The following is a 24,061-nucleotide window of genomic DNA, read 5'->3' on the forward strand; positions in this document are numbered from 1 at the left end:
AATTGAAGAAGAAAAAAGTATTTTTACTGTCTTTAATCAATAATTTATAATGTTTTCAGTAGTGGAAACGTTTTGTATCAATAAATTTTGATCATAAGGCGTAATTATCAAAGATTACTGCACCGAAAGAAAAATCATGGTAAACGTTACCATATCCGAGGGTGAATTTAAAAATAAAAACAGATGGATTTTTTTTGACTACGTATTTGTTTGTCTTGAGCATAAGTATGTTTAAAATTACCATGTGTTTACGTTATGGTGCGTTACGGCCTAATGACGTTCAATTTCACCATGCCATGGTAATTATTACAAAATAATGTAAATTTAGTAGTAATCCATGCATTTAATGAAACAATTTAAATTTTTGAAATGCTGTTTTATTTATCCATCATTATGATTATTCTCTTTATTTTTCTTCACGAATAATATTTTTCGACGTAAACCTAATTTGACGAAGGTTCCTTCGACATTTGGTCTCCGGTGCTGCGTAATTGTCCCAGGATTTTATTTTTTGCCGTTTCGAGTCATCGTTGCCCCGAGCGCTAAAAAAATTAAAAAAGGAAATGTTAAATATTGTACAAAATTATTTAAAAAATTCACTTACCATTGAACGTTTTAAAAACTGTTGAAATTATCTTCCAGTCATTGTAATGGTTTTCTGTGGATGAATAAAAAGTGATATTTTTGTCACATATTCCACACCGAAACACTTACCTTCAAAACCGCACACAGAGCACAAAATCAATTTAATTCCAAAGTTCTCAACGATAAATTTACAGCCGTTTTTATGGCAAGAAGAACAAAGTGCTAAATGACACAACTAATGGGAGCATGTTGGCTATTTACATCCATGGTAAAATTTACCAGAGTATTGTCACGGTAATCAAAACTTTATTCAAATGCGGAAAATGCTGCATATGGTAAAATTAAACCTCTTTTTTTATTTAGGTTTACCACATTTTTTCTGGTTCGCATGGTAAAATTAACCAAAACTTTATTTATATCAACAAATTTTGCGCATGGTAAAATGAAACCTCTTTTTTATTTAAGTTTACCATATTTTTTCTGGTTCGCATAGTAAAATTAACCAAAAGATCGTCAAAATAACCAAAACTTTCTTTATATCGACAAAATTTGCGCATGGTAAAATTAAACATTTTTATTTTTTTCAAAATACCATGATTTTTCTTTCAGTGTGAACAAAAAGGAACGTTTTCAGTTCAAATTATTCTTCTCTAAAGCAATTTTTTAGGTTTTTTCTTGAAATAAAATCATGTTGTATATCCATTTGATAGTCTACATCAAATTAAAGTGAATTATTTTGTTTTAATGGAAATTTAACAGTTGTTATCTCTTATTTTGATTTTGAAAAAAAGTTCAAAAAAATTACCATCAAAAATTTTCTTTCTGCTAATTTTAAATTTCAATATTTTAGTCTTAACACTTTTGATGAACTAAAAAGTATATCTATTCGAAAAATATTTTAAAATTTGCTCACCTTAGACTTTTACAATGTGTTTCTCGAAATTTGCTTTATGGGCAGATAATCTTTTGTCTTTATATGTAGAAAAACAGAAATCCTAGTCATATTTCAGACAAAGCTAGCAGAATTTCATTTTGGTCTTCCAGAATTATCCATTCAGACAATACTAAAGGCTATCCAATAAGGATTACGCACGCCACCCTTTAAAATAAACAAGTTCAACAAAAAAATCAGAGACACTTATCTCTTTTCAAAAACGCTTAAATTCTCCCACATTTTTATATGATTCGCATAACCAAAAAAGTTAAGTTTTTTAAAGCGACTAACCAACATAAGTAATAACACTAGCATCAGCGTGACGTTAAAATACTTGTGTCGATTATTACAAGCGTTTTTAAAATCCAAATGACGATTTTAAACACTATATAGATAAAATAAGCAGTTCAATGGCATTTTCATATTATTGGATACCTATATACTATAACATAAACCATAAAAAAGACGCTCTATGCTTTTGAATGAAAATTAAGGACCTGGCAATGGTTTTTGAATGATTTCTTAAAAAGCGTGATAAAATCGAAACAATAACCGTGATAAAATCGAGCGTGAATTTGGCGAGTATTGATAAAATCGAATAGTGATAAAATCGAGAAACTACTGTATTCTTTAAATTACGTTTATCTAACAAATCACATTAGTGGCAACTGTTTTAAAAAGCAGTTGTCAAAACCTACAGCTTAAAATAGCTGAAAAACATGAAAAACTGGACATGCACAAACTTTTTAATAACGTGCTTTTTTTAATGCTTCATAGAAAATTATTGACAGTTTGGTCTAAAGGTTACAACCATTCAGGGTTGATTTTCGAGAAAAAAAACACTTGGTTAGGTAGAAGAGACGGAATATAAACCCCGGACAAAACGACAACAAATCGGCTAATATGTAACAAGTTTAATTCTTATATTTAACAGTTGAAATATCTCAGTAATAGTAGAACAATTTGACCAAAAAATATATTCAACTAAGCTATGAGATAGTTTTAACATGTTTCAAAACTTAGGAAATTTTTTTCGAAATGTGTAAAATTACAGGGGAAACAGTACATAAAAATAGTTTTTCAGCCCCTGTCGTTATGCAATTTAAAAAGAAAAAAACAGTTAAAAATTTTACTCTAAAGAAAATGTTTTTCGTAGAAAAAAAAAGTTGTTTTAAAGATAAAACTGAACTTTTGTTAATTTTTCAGTGAAAATAACTGGCTTTTAGATGGTTCAAAATAACGCATAATTCTCGCATATTTTTATCCTTTTTTTTAATTTATGTATTGTACAGAAATGAAGCTAAGTCAAATCCTAAGGTTTTGGAAGTCAAAATGCATTAATTGATGTCACGGAGTTGATGATGTCAGACTTTTTTAACTTATCATTGGGTCGCCTAAAGATGGGACGAGTTTTTATGCTTAAATCTTGTTACATTTCAACAAACTACGATATGTTTCGATAGAAAAAGCCTTGATCTTCGTAATGAACGGATAAAGCAGTCAAAAATTGTAACATGTACTTTTTTATTTAAGAAAATAGCATAGCTAATTAGGTGAATATTTGATTCAGTAGCAGTGCAGAAATTAGCAGAACAAAATGGAAAAACGACTTTTATATTTGAAAGGTACATTCAACGGTTCCCCCAGCTCTTTTGTTGAAGTATTGGGGCCTATCTTCTAGAATTTTGAACCCGGCGGATTAAGCTAAGTGTTTTCGTTGCGGAGATCTTTAGCAATATTTCCTCTACATCCTCAGGAAACGGTCGTATCCTGTACAAAATCTTCATTTTTTCAAAGAACCTCACTCGGAATCAGAAAACAAATTTGCAAACAAATAAACAAATGCGCTGGCTTCTCGAAAATGTGCTGTATTTTGAAAAACTTTCGATAGTTTTCAAAAATTAATTCGAAAACTAACTTTCTTCCTTCGAATCGTATTTATTTTGCGTTAAGCTGTCACTTTTGTTTGCCCAACGGCTTACTAATACTAATGCACTGTGCAAAACTTGCAGGGTTTAAGAAATTCAAAAATGATCCCAAATCGACTCAGTCTATTTACTAGTAGGTATTAAAAAAATAAACAGATGATTCTTCCTTTAATTTTTTGGAAGAATTAAAGTCAATTGAAGTTGAAAAAACCGTTTCTAAGAATTACTTACTCAGTATCCACACTGGGACATTCGTCAATAATCATGATCCCGTGTTCGTCCGCGAACTGCATACTTTCCTCGGAGTACGGATAGTGTGATGTCCTGTAAGCGTTCGCTCCAACCCATTTAAGCAGGTTGAAATCTTTGGTAAGTAGCGCATAGTCCAGACCTTTTCCTCGAATCTGTGAATGTTTTAAAGGTAATTTTACATTAGGTTGAAATTTGATTATGATAAACAAAGATACTTGCATCCGAGTCCTCGTGTCTGCCAAATCCCCTGAAATAAATCGGTTGCCCGTTGATCAACAACGCGGTACTGTTCCACTCCAAAACGCGGAACCCAACCTTTAGCCGATAAACGTCGTAAACCTGTTCAACAGGTTCCGAAGCCTCGTTTGACTTATACTGTAAGGTAACTTCCAGGTTGTACAGATAACCCGGTTCTTCGTGCATTAAATATGGCCACCATGGTTTTACATTGTTGACTGCAAGTTCTCCCTGCAATAATGGTCCATTGACTTCGTCAACCGCAACCACCGTTCCATTTCGATCCAGTAGCTTAACCGTGACCTGCTGATCGTGGCCGGTATTGACATTGGTCTCCACCACGTAGTGTAAAACTCCTTTCTCGCCCTCCAAATTTGTTTTGACCGCAACGTCACGGATGAACACTCGGGGTACTGTGTACAACATTACCGATCGATGAATACCGGCATAGTTGAAGAAGTCGAAGGTGTACGTTTGCACCATTTCAACACCGCCATCCACCGGTTGATTTTGAACTTTACCCTGGGGAATTGTGACTTGCAGTAGCACATTATCACACAGGACGGTTATGCGATTTTCGGAACCAAACTTGAGTACCGATGTAATGTCGGCCTCAAAAGGAAGATGACCGAATTCGTGCTTCAATACTTGCTGTCCATTGATCCACTGTGAAAAATAAACAAAACTAATTAAAAAAGAATTCTCTCGTGATATTTATGGGTCAAACCAACCACAATGGAATCGTAATGCACCGATCCGAACCGAACGAAAACCCGCTGATCTGGCGTGCCCCACGATCGGGGAACGAAAAATTTACGATCGTACCAAACCGTGCCGACGTGATCCCGCAGGCTGGCATCTTCGGTTACATCGTTATAGCTACTCGGCACCGGCATCTGGATGGTTTTGCGAGCCTTACTCAAATCATCGTTAAACCACTTCTCCCGCAGACCCTGGGATGGATTCGAGGGGTCCGACCGCACAAAGTTCCACATACCGTCCAGCCTTTTGACATCACGAGTCTCTGATTCTCTGAAAAGTAATCGAAAATAATTTAATTAAGTTTTTTATCATTACAAGTTGCAAATTTTGTTAATCGAAAAAACTGTTTGAAAAGCCTGTAATCAGTAGGTACACGATCTCTTGTGAACAAGTAAGCGATGTCAATCAGTTCTGCCAACCACTCTTATATGTGGTCTTATGAACTACAACTAATAGCAATGGCAAATAATGGTAATGGTAATTTTAGGAACATGCCAATATGGTGTGGAGCTCGCACATTCAATAAACAGTTTTGAATGACTTCTGAGACTCTTAAAGGTAACACACTGACTAAATATCAGGTCTCGATGAAAGATAATCTTTTAAATACTACACGCAGAGAAAACTTGGATTTTGAAACAAAACAAAACTGACTTTGATTCAAAACACTCAGTTTTTTGAATCAAACTCCTGTTTTCTTTGAATCAATGAATTCTCGTTCTGATTCAAATGAATAATTTTTGAAAGAAAGAATTAATTTTTTGAACTGAATAATTTTGGAATTTGATTTTAAACAAATTCTTTGATTCAAAAGACATTTTTTCAATTGCAAATGTCTTTTGAAACAAAGTAAATTTTCTTTCAACCAAAGAAAAATGTTTTCAACAGAAAGGAATAATTTCATTAAGTTAAAACTTCAAACTTAGAAGATAATTTGGATTGAGCAAGTACCGAATTTCGAATAAAGTTTGGCCGGTCGTGTTAAAAATCAAAACTAGTGAATCAGAGATAGCTATTTAGGAGGATTCAGGATGAGGAATGCATACCATGGTAAGTGCGTGTTAATCCATTAGTCAAAAAGTGAATATTTAAGATTTTATATAAACTTTTGCATTGTTACAGGACCACGGCTGATTCCGCCCAAAATCCAGCGGTCTGATTATCTTCGGGCCGATTTTCAGCGGCAATCACCAGTTGGATGACCGGAGTTGCTTCCGGAAGTTTATTGAGCGGTCCAAGAAGAATGCCCTCAGGCCAAAATTTAGGACCGGTTAATTCCATTATAGTGAAGCAGTGTTTGTGTTAAGTTTGTAATAAAAATGAATTTAAGATGTAAATTGTTTCTTTTTATTGTTCAAAATTCCTAATTGGAACTTCTGAACAACAGAAAATATTTCTTCCAATTGGAATAAAAGGAATCAATGAACCAATCCTTTTAAATCTAAATCTAAATTACATTGTAGCAAACGAAAAAGACTTTGCATCAAATGAAACTGTTTTTTGTTTCAAAGCATTAAGATTTTGACTCAAAGATTTTTCAAAAGAAAAATTCTTTGAAACAAAGGAAAATGTCCTTGAACCAATGGAATTTTTATTTATCCCAAAATCAAAGGAAAAAATCCTTTGTTTTTGCTGCACTTGCCTTTGAAATAAAAATTTTTTTTTCTGCGTGTAGTACCCGAGATATATCACCGAAGTGATATATCACCTAGATATATCACCTCTTATTCTATTCCTATTTCTACCTCCCCGCGGTGCCGGGATACGAGACCTTAGGCTAACAACCTACTGCTCCCGACCTATGAAATTGTTACGGAATCCGAAAGAAATGACCGACCTGGAACTTTTAGCATGAAAACACGAACACGAATTGGAACTTGGAACGTTTTAACCCTTGCCCAACAAGGCAAACTGGCACAACTTGCTAGAGAAGCTAGCTGCCTTAAGCTTGAAATTCTGGGACTGAGCGAAGTCCGTTGGCCTAACACTGGAGAACACAAGACACAGTCCGGGCAATTTCTGCTTTACTCTGGCATACGAGAACATGCTACTCGGGAACGAGGAGTCAGTTTCCTGTTAAGCCCGCAGGCCCATGCGGCCCTTAAAAGATGGGAACCGATAAACGAAAGAATAATCGTAGCCAGATTTAGAACACGGGTTAGAAACCTTACAATGCGCAATGGTCCGGTGTTATGCGCCAACTGACGTTGCCGATTTGCAGGAGAAAGAGCAGTATTACAGTCAATTGAACAGCAAGGTTGAGAAAATTCCGAAGGGTGACATTCAAATCCACTTAGGCGACTTAAACGCTAAGATTGGCTCCGATAATCAGGACTTTGAGCGCATCATGGGGCGCCATGGCCTAGGACAGATGAGCGAAAACGGAGAGCTGTTTGTAGAATTTTGTGGCAACACCAATATTGTGATCGGTGGATCGCTCTTCCTCCACCGACCAGCACATAAGGTCACTTGAGTATCCCGAGATGGCCGAACAGAAAATCAAATTGACCACATCTGCATCAGCCGAAAGAGGAGAAGGAGCCTTCTTGACGTCCGCAACAAACGAAGCGCAGACACTGCATCTGACCATCACCTCGTCCTTGGCGAGATACGACTGAGAGTTGCGCGTGTCCAACGGCGCGAGGAGAAAGTCGGGTGTAGATACGACGTCCGCCGGTTGGAGAATCCAGAGGTGAAAAGGGCATACGTTGAACAGCTAGAGTCCCGAGCTTCGGAATTGCCGACAGATGGAACAGCCGAAGAACAGTGGTGCGGAATCAAGAATGCTTTTATCACGACGAGCCATAGAACTCTCGGTAAAGTTTGTGGAAGAAGTAGTGAATGGATGTCGGATGAAACCTGGAGGATGATCGATGAAAGGCGAAACTCGGAATTGAGTAGGCATGTATCGGGTCAGCCTAATCAGCCGCCCGCTTACGATATGCGGAGCTGAAAAAGGCAGTTAAACGAGCTTGTAGACGAGACAAGAGAGCCTGGACAATACATACATCTCCAAGCTTTGAGTTCGCGGAAGTTCTCTCCAGGCTCATCAACAGTCACGTGCGATCAGAGGAAGAGCACGTAATCGCCAATCTTGAGCTAGAAAAAAAGCGTTCGCACGGTAGTCAACGAGTCACTTCAAGCTTTCGTGCTCTCCTTGAAGGCTGTTCATAACGATACCAAAAGCGACACCATCTTGCAGCAAGTGATTCGTTTTGTCAAAGAAGGCTGGCTGATCAAGAAAACCAGTACTACCGATCCCGAAATTCAACAATTTTTTCAACGTCGAGAGTGTCTTTCCGTTGTCACCAGTTGCCTACTTTATGATGAAAGATTGATCATCCCGCCCCGTTCCTAAAAGCGCGTCGGTATGTATACTGGCCCAATGTCGACAACGAAGTAGCTAACTTTGTCCGTTCATGAACGAATGTGCCAGCGTAACCAAGACCAACCAGAAGACTACCATGGAATCCTGGCCAACACCGAAAGAACCGTGGCAGCGGTTACATCTGGATTACACAAATCCACTGGATGGGAACTACTTTCTCATTCTGATGGATTTGATACAAAATGGCCGGAAGCAGTACGAACTGAGGACATCACCACGGCAGACACCTTGCGAATCCTTCGTGGAATTTTCGTGAGATCAACCGGAAACGCTCGCTACAGACAACGGGACGTAACTCCCCAGTGACCGGTTCGATTCGTACTGCAACATACACGGCATCGTTCACCTCAAGACAGCACCATTCCACCGGAAATCTAATGGATTAGCAGAGAGGTTGTAGCCATCGGTTCTCCCAAACAGATCAGTCGAGCAAGAACCCCCATGCCAAGCCGCAGGGTCGGCAACACTCGAAATTCGGAGTCAAGGAAACACCTTAATGGGCTCAGTCAAATTCGCCCCAAAAGTTGTTGGTTGTCCTACCTTAGGGTTGACATTGTAATGCGGGTTGTGGTTGTGGCATAGACGACGTGAACCAGGCTTGGTTGAAGATGGTACGATTGCCGCCGAATGGCGCGCCCCGGTGGGACGGTAATAATGGGGTTCGGTTCCGGATCATTAAATTTGATTTTTTCAATACGTTTTTTGAGTAAAAGCGCAAACTATTTATTTTTTACCCATGCCCTCCTAAATAAGTATTTAGCGTGCAAAAAGAAAAAATCATCTCTTTTCGATTCGATCAACAAACGAAAATTCGGAACAAAGAGGACATCGAAAATCGATAACCCCGCACAGATTATTCAGTCAGACATGTGCTCACTGCAGCTCAAAATTGGACTAATGTCGGACTACGAAAATAATCAAGAAAGTTGGCAGCAGTGTCGCTGTCAGATTTCGTTTTCGGAAAAAGAAAAAGTCAAAAGTCAGTGTGCTGCCGGGGAAGCAGCTCGTGTCCGAGAACAAGCTCTCGCCCAAGGGCATAAAAAGGCAAACTGATTCAGGTTAACCTGAGCAAAAGCTCTATTGAGCAATTCAATTAATGCCCTCCCGTTATTAGTTTCGCTTTCCTGGGCCAACATCGATTCCGGACAGAATACAGCGCATAAGCAGTGTCAGATCAAGTGGAGATTCGCAAAAAAGGGGTCGAGAAATCGTAAATAGCACTCCATCCAAATTGGCCATTGCTGTCCACAAATTTCCTGACACGACGGATTCGGCTGAGACGGAAGTTGTAGTTTTGAGGCTGTAGAAAAGCGAACCGAAATGAAAGCTCTATCGAATTGCCACTTCAGCCACGGAGTGGGGAAACTCGGCCTTCTCGGAAGGGGGTTTCGGCATTATCGGTTGGCACATCGCTGCAAAACCCATCAGCGTTCGTCGTTCCTCGAATCGTCAACTTCCAGGAACACATCAGCGATCACGAAACCGGGAGGACATTTCCCACTGGATTTGCCTCATGATCGTTATGGAAGGGCCCCGCAGTGTCGCTAAGCAGGACACGGCGTAGTGAACGTATGACAACAATCAAAAGTGCGTAAGTCGCTTCTGGCTTATTTTAGTGGTGGTAAAAAAATAAAAAAAAAAATGGGACAATATAAAACCCAATTATCAGTTTTCGACTCGATTCATTCTGGGCAACCGTAAGTCAAATTATTTTATTATATCAGGTGACTTACTGAACGCTGGCTATCGTAGGAACTGACAACCGGAGTACCTGGTCCCACCTTGGTTGCTGAACCAGGCACGAAGACGAGTCTATCGACGTCGTAGGGGGGTTTGCAGTTCTCACGCGTTCTGAAGGCTGCGTACTTGTTCCCCCCTAGCGTGCTGAACCAAGCAAGAAGGTGAGTCTATCGACGTTGTAGGAGTTCGTCGTTTTAAAATACTCACGCATGGGTAGTGATCGGTCGCAAGGCGCTTGTCGGACAGGAATATTTGCCATGTTAGTGTATTGCCTGGTATGGAGTTCAAAATGGCTACTACCTGGTAGTTCGGTTGCATTTGTCTATCGAACTAAAAAGGTCGGCTCAAGATATCCATTCAAAGTGAAGTCGTTTCAGAGCCATTTCTTTGACTCCATACCGATGTTACGAAGCTAACAATAAAGCAAATTCGGAAGCAATACCGGAAACAAGCCAGGTTCCATTGTCAATCCTCCTGGACAGTTGAGGTCTTTGTCCTACTCCTGAGCCGGAAATCGAACTGCCGTCCCAGCTCCAAGAAATACTACAACCATCGAATGATCGTCGACGTCAACTAACTCCCCTTAGCACCCAACGTCAAGAACTCGCCAGTTTTCGAGAATGCGAAGACAGCCTATGGGGTACGATCCGCACCATCTTTATTAAACGGAGTAGTTGTTGGGAGGACAACTCACCAACCGTCAAATGACGATACGAAGATACCTATCAGTGGGCCTCTACAGCTGACGGCTCTCAGCCTGACAGATGCCTCTTGATCGTGTGTCACCGTGACCGTGATTCAGCAGATCTTCAGTTCAACTTCAAAAGTAATTGCGACCCCTTTCTCTGCATACCATTCTTTGCTGTAATGGCAGCTTGCCAAATCTGGCCAAAACACATTACGGGATGGTCGTGGGATCGAATGAACGGCAAATTTGGGAGACACTCTTTTTGGTACAGTTGCGACGTCATTGCTTTATTTGTAACGAAAACTTTCTTTTTTTCGCCACAGCTTCAAATACTCTGCCAAATCATAAATTTTCGTGCAAATTTGTCGGCAAAAACAAATTTAAATTTGGCTGGAATATCCCTCCGAGCCATTGCCAAGAAAAATTTTTGACCTGGGATTTGCCCGAACTCAGCCTTGACATAGGTTTCATCGTCCATCAGAAGACACCCGTCAAACTTGGTCAGAGCCTGGTCGTATACGTAGCTTCCGAGCATGGATTACGGCCACATTTTCTGTTTTACGGTCCGATTTGGCTGTTTGCTAGCTCGATACGCTTTGATTCCTTCCCGGAGTCGAGATCTCCTCACGGTACTATGGACAGCATCGAATTTTCTGGCCAAATCACGTCCGACAGATCGGAATTCCTCTTAATCATCTTACCACGCAGTTTCCGGTCAGCCTAGACTACAATGGAACTGTGCACAATTTTTCCCTTCTTTCGGCTTCCATATTGATTGTTTACAAAGAACATTCGATTTGAGAAATGTCAAAAATACATACGTGAAGCTGACAAAATTTTCGAAACCTGGGCGCCAAGAAATTCCAAATCCGTCCACCAGGAGCGCCATAATATGCGCAAAAGTTTGTTTCAATTCTAAACGAGGCAAGCTTTACTTGCGAGTTGCTTATTCTGCAATACATCATAAACGAAACCTACCTGGGATACAGCAGTCCGACAGTGGACGTTTCGTTTCCGTTCGTGAACATGGCGCCGAATACTGAGTTGACCATGTATCCAATAACGCCCATAACCAGGAATGTGAACGCTGCGAAATAAAAATGAGAAAAAGAATTTGTTAATATAGGGGACTTGGCAGAACATGTAGGGTAAATAGCATTTATATAAGTGACGCCAAAATAAAATCACTTCCACGTGTAAAAATTGTTAAGTATATCACTTGTATCGGCTTGTCCAGAGAAGTTCTGGGTATATCATGTATCCCCATTGGCTTATCTGTAATCCTATTTCATTCATTCGAAAATAATCGAAGTACCAATGTTACTTCATTTTTACGATACAAGGCAGTTACAAATGTCCATCAATCCCGGCGATAGAATTCCAATCCACTCCGTTTCAGCTTTGATTCAGAATCGAAACTTGAAACATGTGGCCAGTATTATCGAATTGGGGCAACCAGCACAGAAATCGGACCAAAACCAAACAAGTGCCGGCGATTACGCCCCAGTAGATGGATGACGTAAATAGAATTTTATAGACTTTCCAGTTGCTTCCAGTAGTGCAGAAACGACCTCCACGCCGGCCGCCTCCGGTTGGATTAGATTCTCCAACACCCCGCTAAATAGTGTTGACTTTACTTAAATGTATACACAGAGCATCTCTCACCCTCTTCAGCGGAAAATCGAAAATTTCTGATTTTTGTTTGGGTGAACGCTTCAATCATCAATTAGTTTCAATTTATTGTTCTAGGTACTGGGTTCTTTTTTTGGGAAAGTGGATCTGGTGTTCGATGGGAAAATCGTTGGGAGTTTCAACCGTTCTCGAATTGACTGGGAGATGATCCAAATATTATCGTATGATCTTGACTTTTTTTTAAATATTCGAAAAGTTGCTTGTTTTACTGTGTTTCTTTCGTTATTTGCACAACTGGCCATCTGGTATTCAGAACCCAAACCTAAATTCACCCAACACTTGAAAACACACAGAAACAAAGCAAATAAGTAAAAAAGAATGTTGACTCGCATTGTTGAATTTCACCTGCGGTTTTGCGATAGATGATCGATAGAAACGTTCTCCGGTGAAGCTTTGTTTATTTTCACTTGTGTTCCTGGAGTTTAAAGAATGAAACGGTCTTAGAAGATGTTAAACCAACGGGAGTTTGTTTATACTTTTAAAAGACAGTTTGAGATTGTAATTTTGTACTGATAATTACAGAGCGTCATTGAGAAAAAATTCTGAATCAACAATTCAACTTCCACACAGTAGTTCGTTACATCATTAATGATCGGACCCCCTAGGGGCGAATATTTTCCCTTTTAAGAGCAATCGATTGAAGGCAGTGAACTTGAAGTGCTGAGTATGAATGCTTAGCAAATCAATGGAGCGTAAGATATGTGCTTAGACTCGTGCTAGGTTGACAGCTGAAAATAATTATTCATCTTTCACCGCAGACTGCTTACAATTGCTACTAGGAGTGTTTTGAAACCTTGAAGCAAGCTGCCTGATCTGCCGGAGAAACCTCAGAATTTCAGCACATTTTAAAAATAAAAAACGTATTTAGTACATATTCACGTTAGCCAAATATAGACTATAGAGGTAAATTTATGAAGAAACAGAAAGAAAATTCCTGAATCTAATTTGAAATTTGAATTTTTTTCATAATCAGAAATCTGAATCTGAATCTGAGCCTAAAATTTGAATGTTAAAGCTAAATCTGAAATCAGAAATCTGAATCTGAAATCTGAATCTGAAATCTGAATCTGAAATCTGAATCTGGAATCTGAATTTGAAATCTGAATCTGAAATCTGCATCTGAAATCGGAATCTGAAATCGGAATCTGAAATCTGAATCTGAAATCTGAATCTGAAATCTGAATCTGAAATCTGAATCTGAAATCTAAATCTGAAATCTGAATCTGAAATCTGAATCTGAAATCTGAATCTGAAATCTGAATCTGAAATCTGAATCTGAAATCTGAATCTGAAATCTGAATCTGAAATCTGAATCTGAAATCTGAATCTGAAATCTGAATCTGAAATCTGAATCTGAAATCTGAATCTGAAATCTGAATCTGAAATCTGAATCTGAAATCTGAATCTGAAATCTGAATCTGAAATCTGAATCTGAAATCTGAATCTGAAATCTGAATCTGAAATCTGAATCTGAAATCTGAATCTGAAATCTGAATCTGAAATCTGAATCTGAAATCTGAAACTGAAATTTGAATCTGAAATCTGAATCTGAATCTGAAATCTGAAATCTGAATCTGAATCTGAAATCTGAATCTGAAATCTGAATCTGAAATCTGAATCTGAAATCTGAATCTGAAATCTGAATCTGAAATCTGAATCTGAAATCTGAATCTGAAATCTGAATCTGAAATCTGAATCTGAAATCTAAATCTGAAATCTGAATCTGAAATCTGAATCTGAAATCTGAATCTGAAATCTGAATCTGAAATCTGAATCTGAAATCTGAATCTGAAATCTGAATCTGAAATCTGAATCTGAAATCTGAATCTGAAATCTGAATCTGAAATCTGAATCTGAAATCTGAATCTGAAATCTGAATCTGAAATCTGAATCTGAAATCTGAATCTGAAATCTGAATCTGAAATCTGAATCTGAAATCTGAATCTGAAATCTGAATCTGAAATCTGAATCTGAAATCTGAAACTGAAATTTGAATCTGAAATCTGAATCTGAATCTGAAATCTGAAATCTGAATCTGAATCTGAAATCTGAATCTGAAATCTGAATCTGAAATCTGAATCTGAAATCTGAATCTGAAATCTGAATCTGAAATCTGAATCTGAAATCTGAATCTGAAATCTGAATCTAAAATCTGAATCTGAAATCTGAATCTGAAATCTGAATCTGAAATCTGAATCTGAAATCTGAATCTGAAATCTGAATCTGAAATCTGAATCTGAAATCTGAATCTGAAATCTGAATCTGAAATCTGAATCTGAAATCTGAATCTGAAATCTGAATCTGAAATCTGAATCTGAAATCTGAATCTGAAATCTGAATCTGAAATCTGAATCTGAAATCTGAATCTGAAATCTGAATCTGAAATCTGAATCGGAAATCTGAATCTGAAATCTGAATCTGAAATCTGAATCTGAAATCTGAATCTGAAATCTGAATCTGAAATCTGAATCTGAAATCTGAATCTGAAATCTGAATCTGAAATCTGAATCTGAAATCTGAATCTGAAATCTGAATCTGAAATCTGAATCTGAAATCTGAATCTGAAATCTGAATCTGAAATCTGAATCTGAAATCTGAATCTGAAATCTGAATCTGAAATCTGAATCTGAAATCTGAATCTAATATCTGAATCTGAAATCTGAATCTGAAATCTGGATCTGAAATCTGAATCTGAAATCTGAATCTGAAATCTGAAATCTGAATCTGAATCTGAAATCTGAATCTGAAATCTGAATCTGATATCTGAATCTGATATCTGAATCTGAATCTGAAATCTGAATCTGAAATCTGAATCTGAAATCTGAATCTATTATCTGAATCTCAAATCTGAATCTGAAATCTGAATCTGAAATCTGAATCTGAAATCTGAATCTGAAATCTGAATCTGAAATCTGAATCTGAAATCTGAATCTGAAATCTGAAATCTGAATCTGAAATCTGAATCTGAAATCTGAATCTGAAATCTGAATCTGAAATCTGAATCTGAATCTGAAATCTGAAATCTGAATCTGAAATCTGAATCTGAAATCCGAATCTGAAATCTGAATCAGAAATCCGAATCTGAAATCTGAATCTGAAATCTGAATCTGAAATGATTTTTTTTATTTTAGTGCAATTAGCGCCAGAGGTCTTCAAATTTTGCCTTATTTTTCCAATCAACTTGACGACTTAAAAACTACTTATTAAAATTGAATCATAAATCATAAATTTGTAATTATTCAATTGAAATCACAAATAAACACTCAAAAAAGCATTAAAATTTTATCAGGTAACCCTCATCCGTCCGATAATGTTTTTCCCGATATAGTCCCTTGAATGTCAATTTGGCACTCATGACTAAAACCGATATATCCCTCTTGTTACTCAACCGATTTTTCAAAATTTATAGTTATGGAAACCTTGTATCGTAGCACTGTGTTTCTCAGACAATATTCAGTTAAATTACTTCAGTTTTTTGTCATTCAAATTCTAAGAAAAAAAAAATTAGAAAACGTGCTGCGGCACAAAAACTGTAGATTAGATACGGAATGCTCAAAAATATTTTTTTTAGTGTTCAGGAAAGCTGAAGATAGAAGCTATACGATGCATACAAGCATTTATTTTATGATTTTTTTTAAGATCATGACCATGCAAAAAAAGTGAAGTAAAAACGTACTTTTCAATTAAGGGGGGGGGGGGGGGGGTAGGGTCTAACGGGTATAAAAAAACATAATTTTCACGATTTTTCTCTGGAGCTATCGTTCAAACAAATGTATTCAAATTTTTTGTATTATACAAAGCATTGTTAAAAGAACATTTAGTAATTTTTTCGTAGAAAAATATTGAAAAATGAGCCGGTGACGGAGCATTTTCGAGGATGCCTTTTAGAAAACAGGATTTGCGGTGGACACTGTATCTCAGCACAGAATCATCTGAAGTCAAAAAATCAGAGCAAAATATTTTTAATAGATGTTTTTCTGGACCCCAACGTTTTTATTTAACTTAAAAATATTTTTATGAAATTTTTGTGGCTGTTTAAAGTAAAAACTACGATTTTTCACTTAAAAATCCGCCATTTTTCACCTGTAAAATCTCCCCGAAATAAAAAAAAAATCAAAAAAGAAAAACGTTGGGGTCTGGTATTTTATATATAGAAAATAAGTTCTAAATTTGAATAGAATCGGATAAGTAGTTTTCAAATGACGATGTCCACGGACTTTAAAAATGTGCTTTCGAGAAAAAAGCGTTTGAAGTTTCTGCTCTTGCTTTCTTGCAGTATTAGATAGGAGGAGATAAAGGCCTATAACTTCTACAGTTTTGCTTCAATTGACTTGAAAATTTGACACAACATTCTTGAAATGTTTTACAATAAGAAAATAAAAAAATAAAAAAATCTATTTTTTGAAAATGTTAGACCCTACCCCCCCCCCCCCCCCCCCCCCCTTAATGAACCGTCGAAATTGATTAAGTCACACTAGATAAATTTTGTCAAAAGGATTGGAAAGTTGACGTAAATTGGCACATTTTGCGCATAATTAGATTGTCAAAATACGAAACATAGAATTTTTGACGAATTTTCAAAGGTACACAGTAAACGAAAATTGCCGAGTTCGGTAATTTTTCTAGCGAAATCTTAACATGTGTAAATCGTTAAACTGTTCGGTATTTTTTTCGGTAAAAAATAAATGAACATCGGTAAATGAAGAATCGATTTACCGATGTTCGTTTATTTTTTACCGAAAAAATTACCGAACAGTTTAGTTTAACGATTTACACATGTTAGGATTTCGGTAAAAAAATTACCGAACTCGGTAATTTTCGTTTACTGTGTAGCTATTATCAAACTTTTTGTTGATTTGCAATTTCTCAGAATTTTTAACATCTTATTTATCATATTTGTGTAAAGTATTGCAGCGCTAATGTAATTAAACCACTAGAATCGGTATGAAATTGCCTTAGTCTATTTTCAGAAGCGTGTTTTTTAGGATTTTTTTTCTTAGACTTTCTATAACGGAAAGCTGAAGTGTTGTGGCTGAATATTGTCTGAAAAACATATTGTGTTGCATTGAGAAATTTCCAAAACTGTAAATTTTGTAAAAATCGGTCAAAAAACAAGAGAGATATAGCGATTTTAAATGAGGTGTGTCAATTTGATACTCAAGGTTTGATTAGGATTTTTTTTATTGTCTGGTCTTTTAGGGTGCGTCCATAAAAAAGTAATGACGCAAAATTGAAGATTTCAAGAATTCATTGAGGGTTCCCGAAGAAATTCATTTATTTGGATGCACCTGAATAAAGTTACAAGCCGCCATACTTCCAATAGTGTCATATTGACAATCAAGAGCGGATTAGGGTTAACTTCTACAGAAAAAAACACTAGCTTCTACAGGAAAAATCGTCCCAAAAATGCACCATCATGTCTTTGTAAAAAGTTAGAGCTTTCATTTACAAAAAGCCGTACTTGGGCTTAATTTGCTCATATCGATTTGTCACCCTAATGTTGATCGAAATTAAAGTTATTTCCCCGGCTATTCCGGCTATGTTTTATGCAAAATTCAATTTATCAAATCCCATCGTTGGACATTCCTTCAAATGATGGATCAACGATCATGGTAAATTGAAAAAAAAAACTCGTCCGAATTTATGATTGGTCCAACTCACTTATAACATAACCATTCAAAGTTGTATGTAGATCCCGAAGCACACACTTCAAACAAGAAAATATATGATGATGATGATGAATGATAACAACATCGAATAGTCTAGCTTTACTGGGCCAAAGAATAGCACTTTAGTTTGTTCTTTTTTCGTCTCCAGGTGGCGAATCCATCGCAGTTGATAGGCACATTCGAATACTCTCTTCCATTCATGGGAAGCCGCCACCAATCTAATGATTGTTGTTGGTCGTTACGCAAAGTTAGTTCACACTTGAAGAACTTGACCTATAATGGGGGTTTGTATGTGTTATACCTCCATAAATAATCCACCTGGCTGGACACCTCGGTCTGACCACCACCGATTGTAAATGTCCTGGAAAGGGTTGTAGCAAATAGCTGCTTGAAAAGGAAAAGTTTTGTGTATTTAGGTACTCCAGACGGTGGTCCGTGGGTGACAAATTATATTTGTTATGTAGGCAGCGCATTTGTGATTGACATCCAGCGAAAAGTGATAGTGTCAAGAAGTCACCGGTCGCGGTGTAGACCGGCTGACCTAAAGAGGTGTATTTGGACTTCTGACCTGACAGTTACATACCTATTTCCCGAAACATGCAGTGGCTTTTACAGCCTTCATTCGATTCCTGAAAAAAATCCCACTAGATAGATCTTATTCCGCTTAAAACTTTCAAACCCCAAAAGCTTTTTTATAATTTTTTTTAAAACAAAATATAGGAAATTCAGGTTGAAACAGCTATGTATATACCCATTTTCCGAAGCGTGCGGTGGCTCCAAAAGCCTTCTTTAGCAGTCTCGGAATAAATCACACAAGTTATATAGGTCACATTGTGATAAAAATTACTAGTCAATACATAAACTTGTTGAAAAATAGGAAAATTAAGAGTAAAATAGGCATCATGTCCAATCGATTTTCCCAAAATTTACACATTCGAAAAAACTATTTTTACACAGAATTTTCTGGTACAGGAAAACCTCTGAGAGAACACATACTGCATTTATTTGTGGTTTATATTCTTTTTTTCTCAGCGTGCTCTGATTAACCTTAAAATGATGGAAGGTTAAAGGATTTTTTTTTGTTCAACGGTTTTTAAGCTTACGAGTTTTCTAATTGGTAAGCCACTCTCCATTTCTGCTCCACTCGGAGAATGAACGAAAACAACTGTAACAAATTGACCTAGCTACTTTTTTTTTATTATTTGGTTTAGGTTCACGGATTTTACCATCATAGGCAAATCGTAGGCTTATATTTGACTATTACTTAAATAGTCCGAAAACTTTTCCGATTAACCACGTTTAATGGTACCTACATATTGTAATCAAGGTTGTCGAAATCACAGAAATATCTGTAACTTAACAGAATGTTGAGAAATTTTATGCAGAACACAGAATTTTGAAATATTCACAGAATTTTTGAATTTAGAATGGATTCCTAAAATTATATTTTTAACAATCATGAAATTTAAATTTCATATTTTGATTTTTCCCAACTAAAATGAAAAAAAAACACCCACAGTTAATTAGATCATTGCAAGATGTTTTATTTATGAATAAGACTCATCGTCATCTGAATGAAGCCTCATTGTAGTTTTCTCTCCACCAGCGGTATATTATAACATTTTAATTACTTTCAGTTTTCAACAAAAAGAAGCCAACTAACAGCTATCGAGTCTTATTTTAAACATGAGCATGCAACGTTATACAGACTGTGTGTCGAACATCTTTCTGATTTGAGCATTTTTTATCAAATTTGATCTTTTCAGATGTTTTAAAGCTTTCATATACAATGCTATCAAGGTAATAAAAGCTTTGATCTGATCAGAAAAAGCTTAAAAACGATATTCACTAACATTAAGCAAATAGATGTTAGTCATACGTTTTATAGAGTAATCGTATAAGGTTGCATGCTCGTGTTTTTAAACTGGAACTCCACTATTTCTTTACATATAGCACCATTTAACTAAAAAAAAATCAATTAAAAATATTAAACTTGGGCGACATAAAAAGAAATTTTGCTTTATGAATTATTTTAAAATTAGGAAAAGTTTCAAGCGGAAACGAAATTGTATGCTGAACATATAAAACAACTTTCACTTTATATTTTCCATATATATTACTGAAATATATTCATTTTCATTATCTAGGGAAGATAAGGGCATAATGGCCACCTTGATGAGGACGCTAATTTAACCATAGAAAACAGCTATAATATGTGAGTTACTTGTTTCCAGTTAAGACACTAAAAAAGGCTATTTCCTATCGGGCTAAAATTTGAAAAAGTAGATAAAAACTTTTGAAAGTGAATTTTAAATTTTTTTTGGCCATAAGCTGAAATTAAGTCATTATAAGGGCATAATGAGAACCCTCACTGGGGCAGTATATGCACCATTTATTGGGGCACGATGAGCAATTTCTGCCGTAGAATCGAGTAGCGAATTCAACTCGATGATGGTAACTGATTTAAAAAGCTACAGCTTGACTAGTTTCATCTGACGATTTGGTCTTTTGGTTAGGAGAAGTTATCAGAAGATTCGAGTTCGATTCCTGGTCAAAGTGATTTTTTCATTTACCATTCATGATTGAAGCATTTTGCATTAAACGGTTAGTCGTAGACATGGCCGTAGGAACGGGGGGGGTTTTGGGGGTTAAACCCCCCCCATGAGGATCCAAAATGGCAAGCGAGGTATTCTACTCTACACTCAAAATTTTAAATTCAGAATTAAATTATGATAATAGCGTAAGGTCAATCAAGCAAGAGTAACAATCTAGACTAAAAACTAATGCCAAAACCACAAAAATCCATCCCAAGTCCAAAATTCTGCTACACTTTTTCAAAATTTTCTCACTTGTTTCGAAATTCAGGTTTGAATGTTAAATTTTGGATTAAATTAAACCCATTTTGGAGGTTCTGATTCCAAATCTTCCATTACCAAAATTGTATTCCTATTTTCGTATTTCGAATTCTGTATCCAGTTCAGGTTTCTTGATTTTCAGTTCGAATAATCATAAGAAATTAGAATTGAAAAGCTGCTTTGAAATCCTGGTTAAAATTTGGATTTGCATTTCACATCAAATTTGAATAATGTTTTTTGAGATCATCGAGATCGAGTTCTTAAACTTAATTCATTTACAAAGTTCAAAATTTTAATGCTTCGAAACGGCTGTTCAAAATTGAAGTTTCTGATTCAGATCTTTGTTAATTCATATTTTAATTCTGATTCACAGTACAGATAAACAATCAATAGTTTATACCGCAAATTTAGATTAAATTGAACTACAGAATTTAAATAATAGATTCATGAATGAGGGTTCAAAACATGGCTCATAAATTCTGATCTGGAATAAGATTTGGAAGCGTATTTTTTTGTACATTTCAGAAATCGTATGGAAATTTGGATACAGACTCAAAGCGCTTTTTTTTTAATTCAGGTCAGTATTCAGATATAGAATGCAGATTCAAAATTCAGAAACAGATTAAGCTTGTAAATATATATTAAATCCAACACAAGCTGTTGTGGAATTAAAAACATCATTAAATCAACACTTTGCGGACCAAATACACGATATCTCGTTTTATCGCTTGCCAACAATGTGCTACATTTCGAAGTATAACTCGAATGGACTAAATTTAAGTGTTAAACTATATTCGAAAAAAAAAAATAATCACAACATTTGCTGTAACTGAAAAATGCCAAATTTTAAAAAATTAGTTCAGGGGCTTCTGAAACATAGAATGTCGGGTCCGGTGTTTCTTGTCATAGATTTCTTCAGTCTTTTATGCGTTAAGATTGCTTGTCAATTCAATTCCCAGCTTACATTTTTTTAAACTTAATTCGTTTGTATACACAATTCTGCTGAAAATCACAGATAAAAGGTATAATTTGAGTTTTTTTTTTAATTTATACGAAAAAAACCCTAATTTTATTTAAAAAAATCATCCACAGGATTTTCATTATGGAAATGATTCTTTATTAAAAATATTTGCTGTTAAAGAAACATTTTCGTCCATAAGATCTGCACAAAATTGTATATTTTTCCAGTGTATTGTTGAACGTTATCAACACATCAAGGACACTAAAATTCGGTGTTTTTAGTTTCAGAAACCAATAGGAAAAAATCAGCTAATTTGATTTAGATATTTGAGTAACGGGAAGTGTAGTGTTAAATTTCGGAGAATAAGATTTCATTATTAAATTCATAACATTTTAATTATGCTTTTTAATGGAGCATTCTAGCGGCAAGCAAAAAAAACGAGATATCTCGTATCTGGGTCCGCAATGAGCTAATATTACAGTTTTTTTTAAGCCAAATTTCATTCTAAAATCATTAATTTGGTTCAAGTTTGCATAAAAAAAATTTGAACTGAAAATCTGATAATGTTTATCTCTTACAATTTTTTTAAATTTGATTTTTTATTTCATCAAAGGTTCAAATCTTTGTATTTGCAAAATAATTTGGAAGAATGGGCTTGTTTGATTTGAGTAAAGAATAAGTTCTTTTTTAAGAAATGGAAGACACTTCTAAAAAAGCTTAATTTATGCCGAAATCAACATATTTGATCTACCAGACTCTTAAACAATTTCGCAGATTCCAAACATCGATGGAAAGGAATTAAGCTCACCTTTTAGGTTCAGGAACAATTTTCGATTTAATTACGAAAACTTTAAAATTGATGATCATATAGTTACAAACAAAATTTGCTTTATTTTTTTTTTATTCGTGCATAGTTGAGCAAAAAATCATAGGTTAAAATCAGTCACCAAAACCCCCCCCCATGAGTCGGTTCTTCCTACGGCCCTGGTCGTAGATCTATCAAACAAAGCAATAAAAAAATAATGTATGTCTTTTTGTAGAATATAAACAATCACAAATAATCGAAAACGCTCACTGAAGAAGATAGTTAGTTGCTATCGAAATATCAGTATCTGAACTTTTCATTTGCCGTGGTTGGATTAGAAGGAATCTTTCGATTGCTTTGATTAAAAAAAACCTCGATCAGGAATTGAACTCAAGTCTACTGATCACCTCTCCGACACCTTACCAATAGGCTGATTTGTCAGATGTTAACCAGTCAAGCTGTGGCTCTATATTCCAGTTGACTTCATCGAGTTGAATTTGCTGCTAGATTCTACGGCAGAGAATGCTCATCGTGCTCCGATGCCCCGAGTCAACAAGTCGAAGTAAAATTGCGTTTTAAAATCGATGATAGTGAAAAATCAAAAATTTTATGATGGTGAAAATTGAGCAACAATGTGTACATCATGATGCAGTGCGTATATTATAGCGATCAAAAAACGCTTATTTTCCGGTGCTCAACATTTATAATATTTTCGTCACTTGAGAACCTAGTTGATTTTTTCTAAATATATCTGTATAGATGATAAGGAGATTGATAACTGATTGTTTATTCATATTCATTGAATAAATACACGGCATTCCCAGACTGTTGATGGATGGCACTGCTATGTTTTATCCTGATATTTGCCCAAAGATTATAGTTAAACAAATGGAAAACGATTTAGAAATTCTTCACGAATACTTCAATAGTAACCTTCTAACTCTAAACTTATCGAAATCCAAGTACATGATCTTTCGCTCGTCCAGAAGAGTTATCACCAGCATCACCTTTTTTTCGCAAATTCTACAATTGAAAAAGTTGACAACTTTAAATACTTGGGGTTGACACTGGATGAAACACTTTCCTGAAGTCTTCATATAAACAACATAATAAAAAAAAACATCGTCCTTTAGTGGCATTCTTTGGAGAGTCAGGAATTTTGTATCGCGTCATTTTCTTATGAAATTTTACTTTGCATTCATTCATTCCCGGATTAACTACCTTATCGCAGTGCGGGGAAGGCAATTTTGTCCCTTCTTGTCCGGTTGCAGCCGTTACAGAATCGTTGTATGAAAACTATCTTTGAACTACTTTTCCTCTATCCAACTTCTTTACTTTATTCAAATACATGTCATAATATTTTGCCTTTATCTAAATTGTGCAGCTTGCAAACATTAATGTACGTGTTCGATAATTAAAACGCCACAGATAATAACCGTAATTTATTGTTTAGCTCAGGTACTCGCTCTCGAATTACTCGTCAGTCAAATAATTTGCTTCAAAGTCGCTATTTAACATCTTTCGGTCAACGTAGAATCTCCTACATTGGACCGTTATCCTTCAAC

At 36.0% G+C, this 24,061-nt stretch overlaps 1 protein-coding gene across 6 annotated transcripts in view; it reads right to left on the bottom strand.

The window, feature by feature from the left end:
• Positions 1-24,061, bottom strand: part of LOC129745579 (beta-glucuronidase) — a 92,374-nt gene that overhangs the window by 2,307 nt on the left and 66,006 nt on the right. For all 6 annotated transcript variants that reach the window (XM_055738728.1, XM_055738731.1, XM_055738727.1 and 3 more), the window contains 4 exons: positions 11,493-11,601; positions 4,668-4,968; positions 3,919-4,602; positions 3,679-3,851 (listed from right to left, as the gene is read on the bottom strand). In XM_055738728.1, coding sequence (XP_055594703.1) covers positions 3,679-3,851; positions 3,919-4,602; positions 4,668-4,968; positions 11,493-11,601 — 1,267 coding nt within the window. The remainder of the gene's footprint in view (positions 1-3,678; positions 3,852-3,918; positions 4,603-4,667; positions 4,969-11,492; positions 11,602-24,061) is intronic.

Source organism: Uranotaenia lowii, chromosome 2 (assembly GCF_029784155.1).
Source record: "Uranotaenia lowii strain MFRU-FL chromosome 2, ASM2978415v1, whole genome shotgun sequence".
NCBI classification, from domain to species: domain Eukaryota; kingdom Metazoa; phylum Arthropoda; class Insecta; order Diptera; family Culicidae; genus Uranotaenia; species Uranotaenia lowii.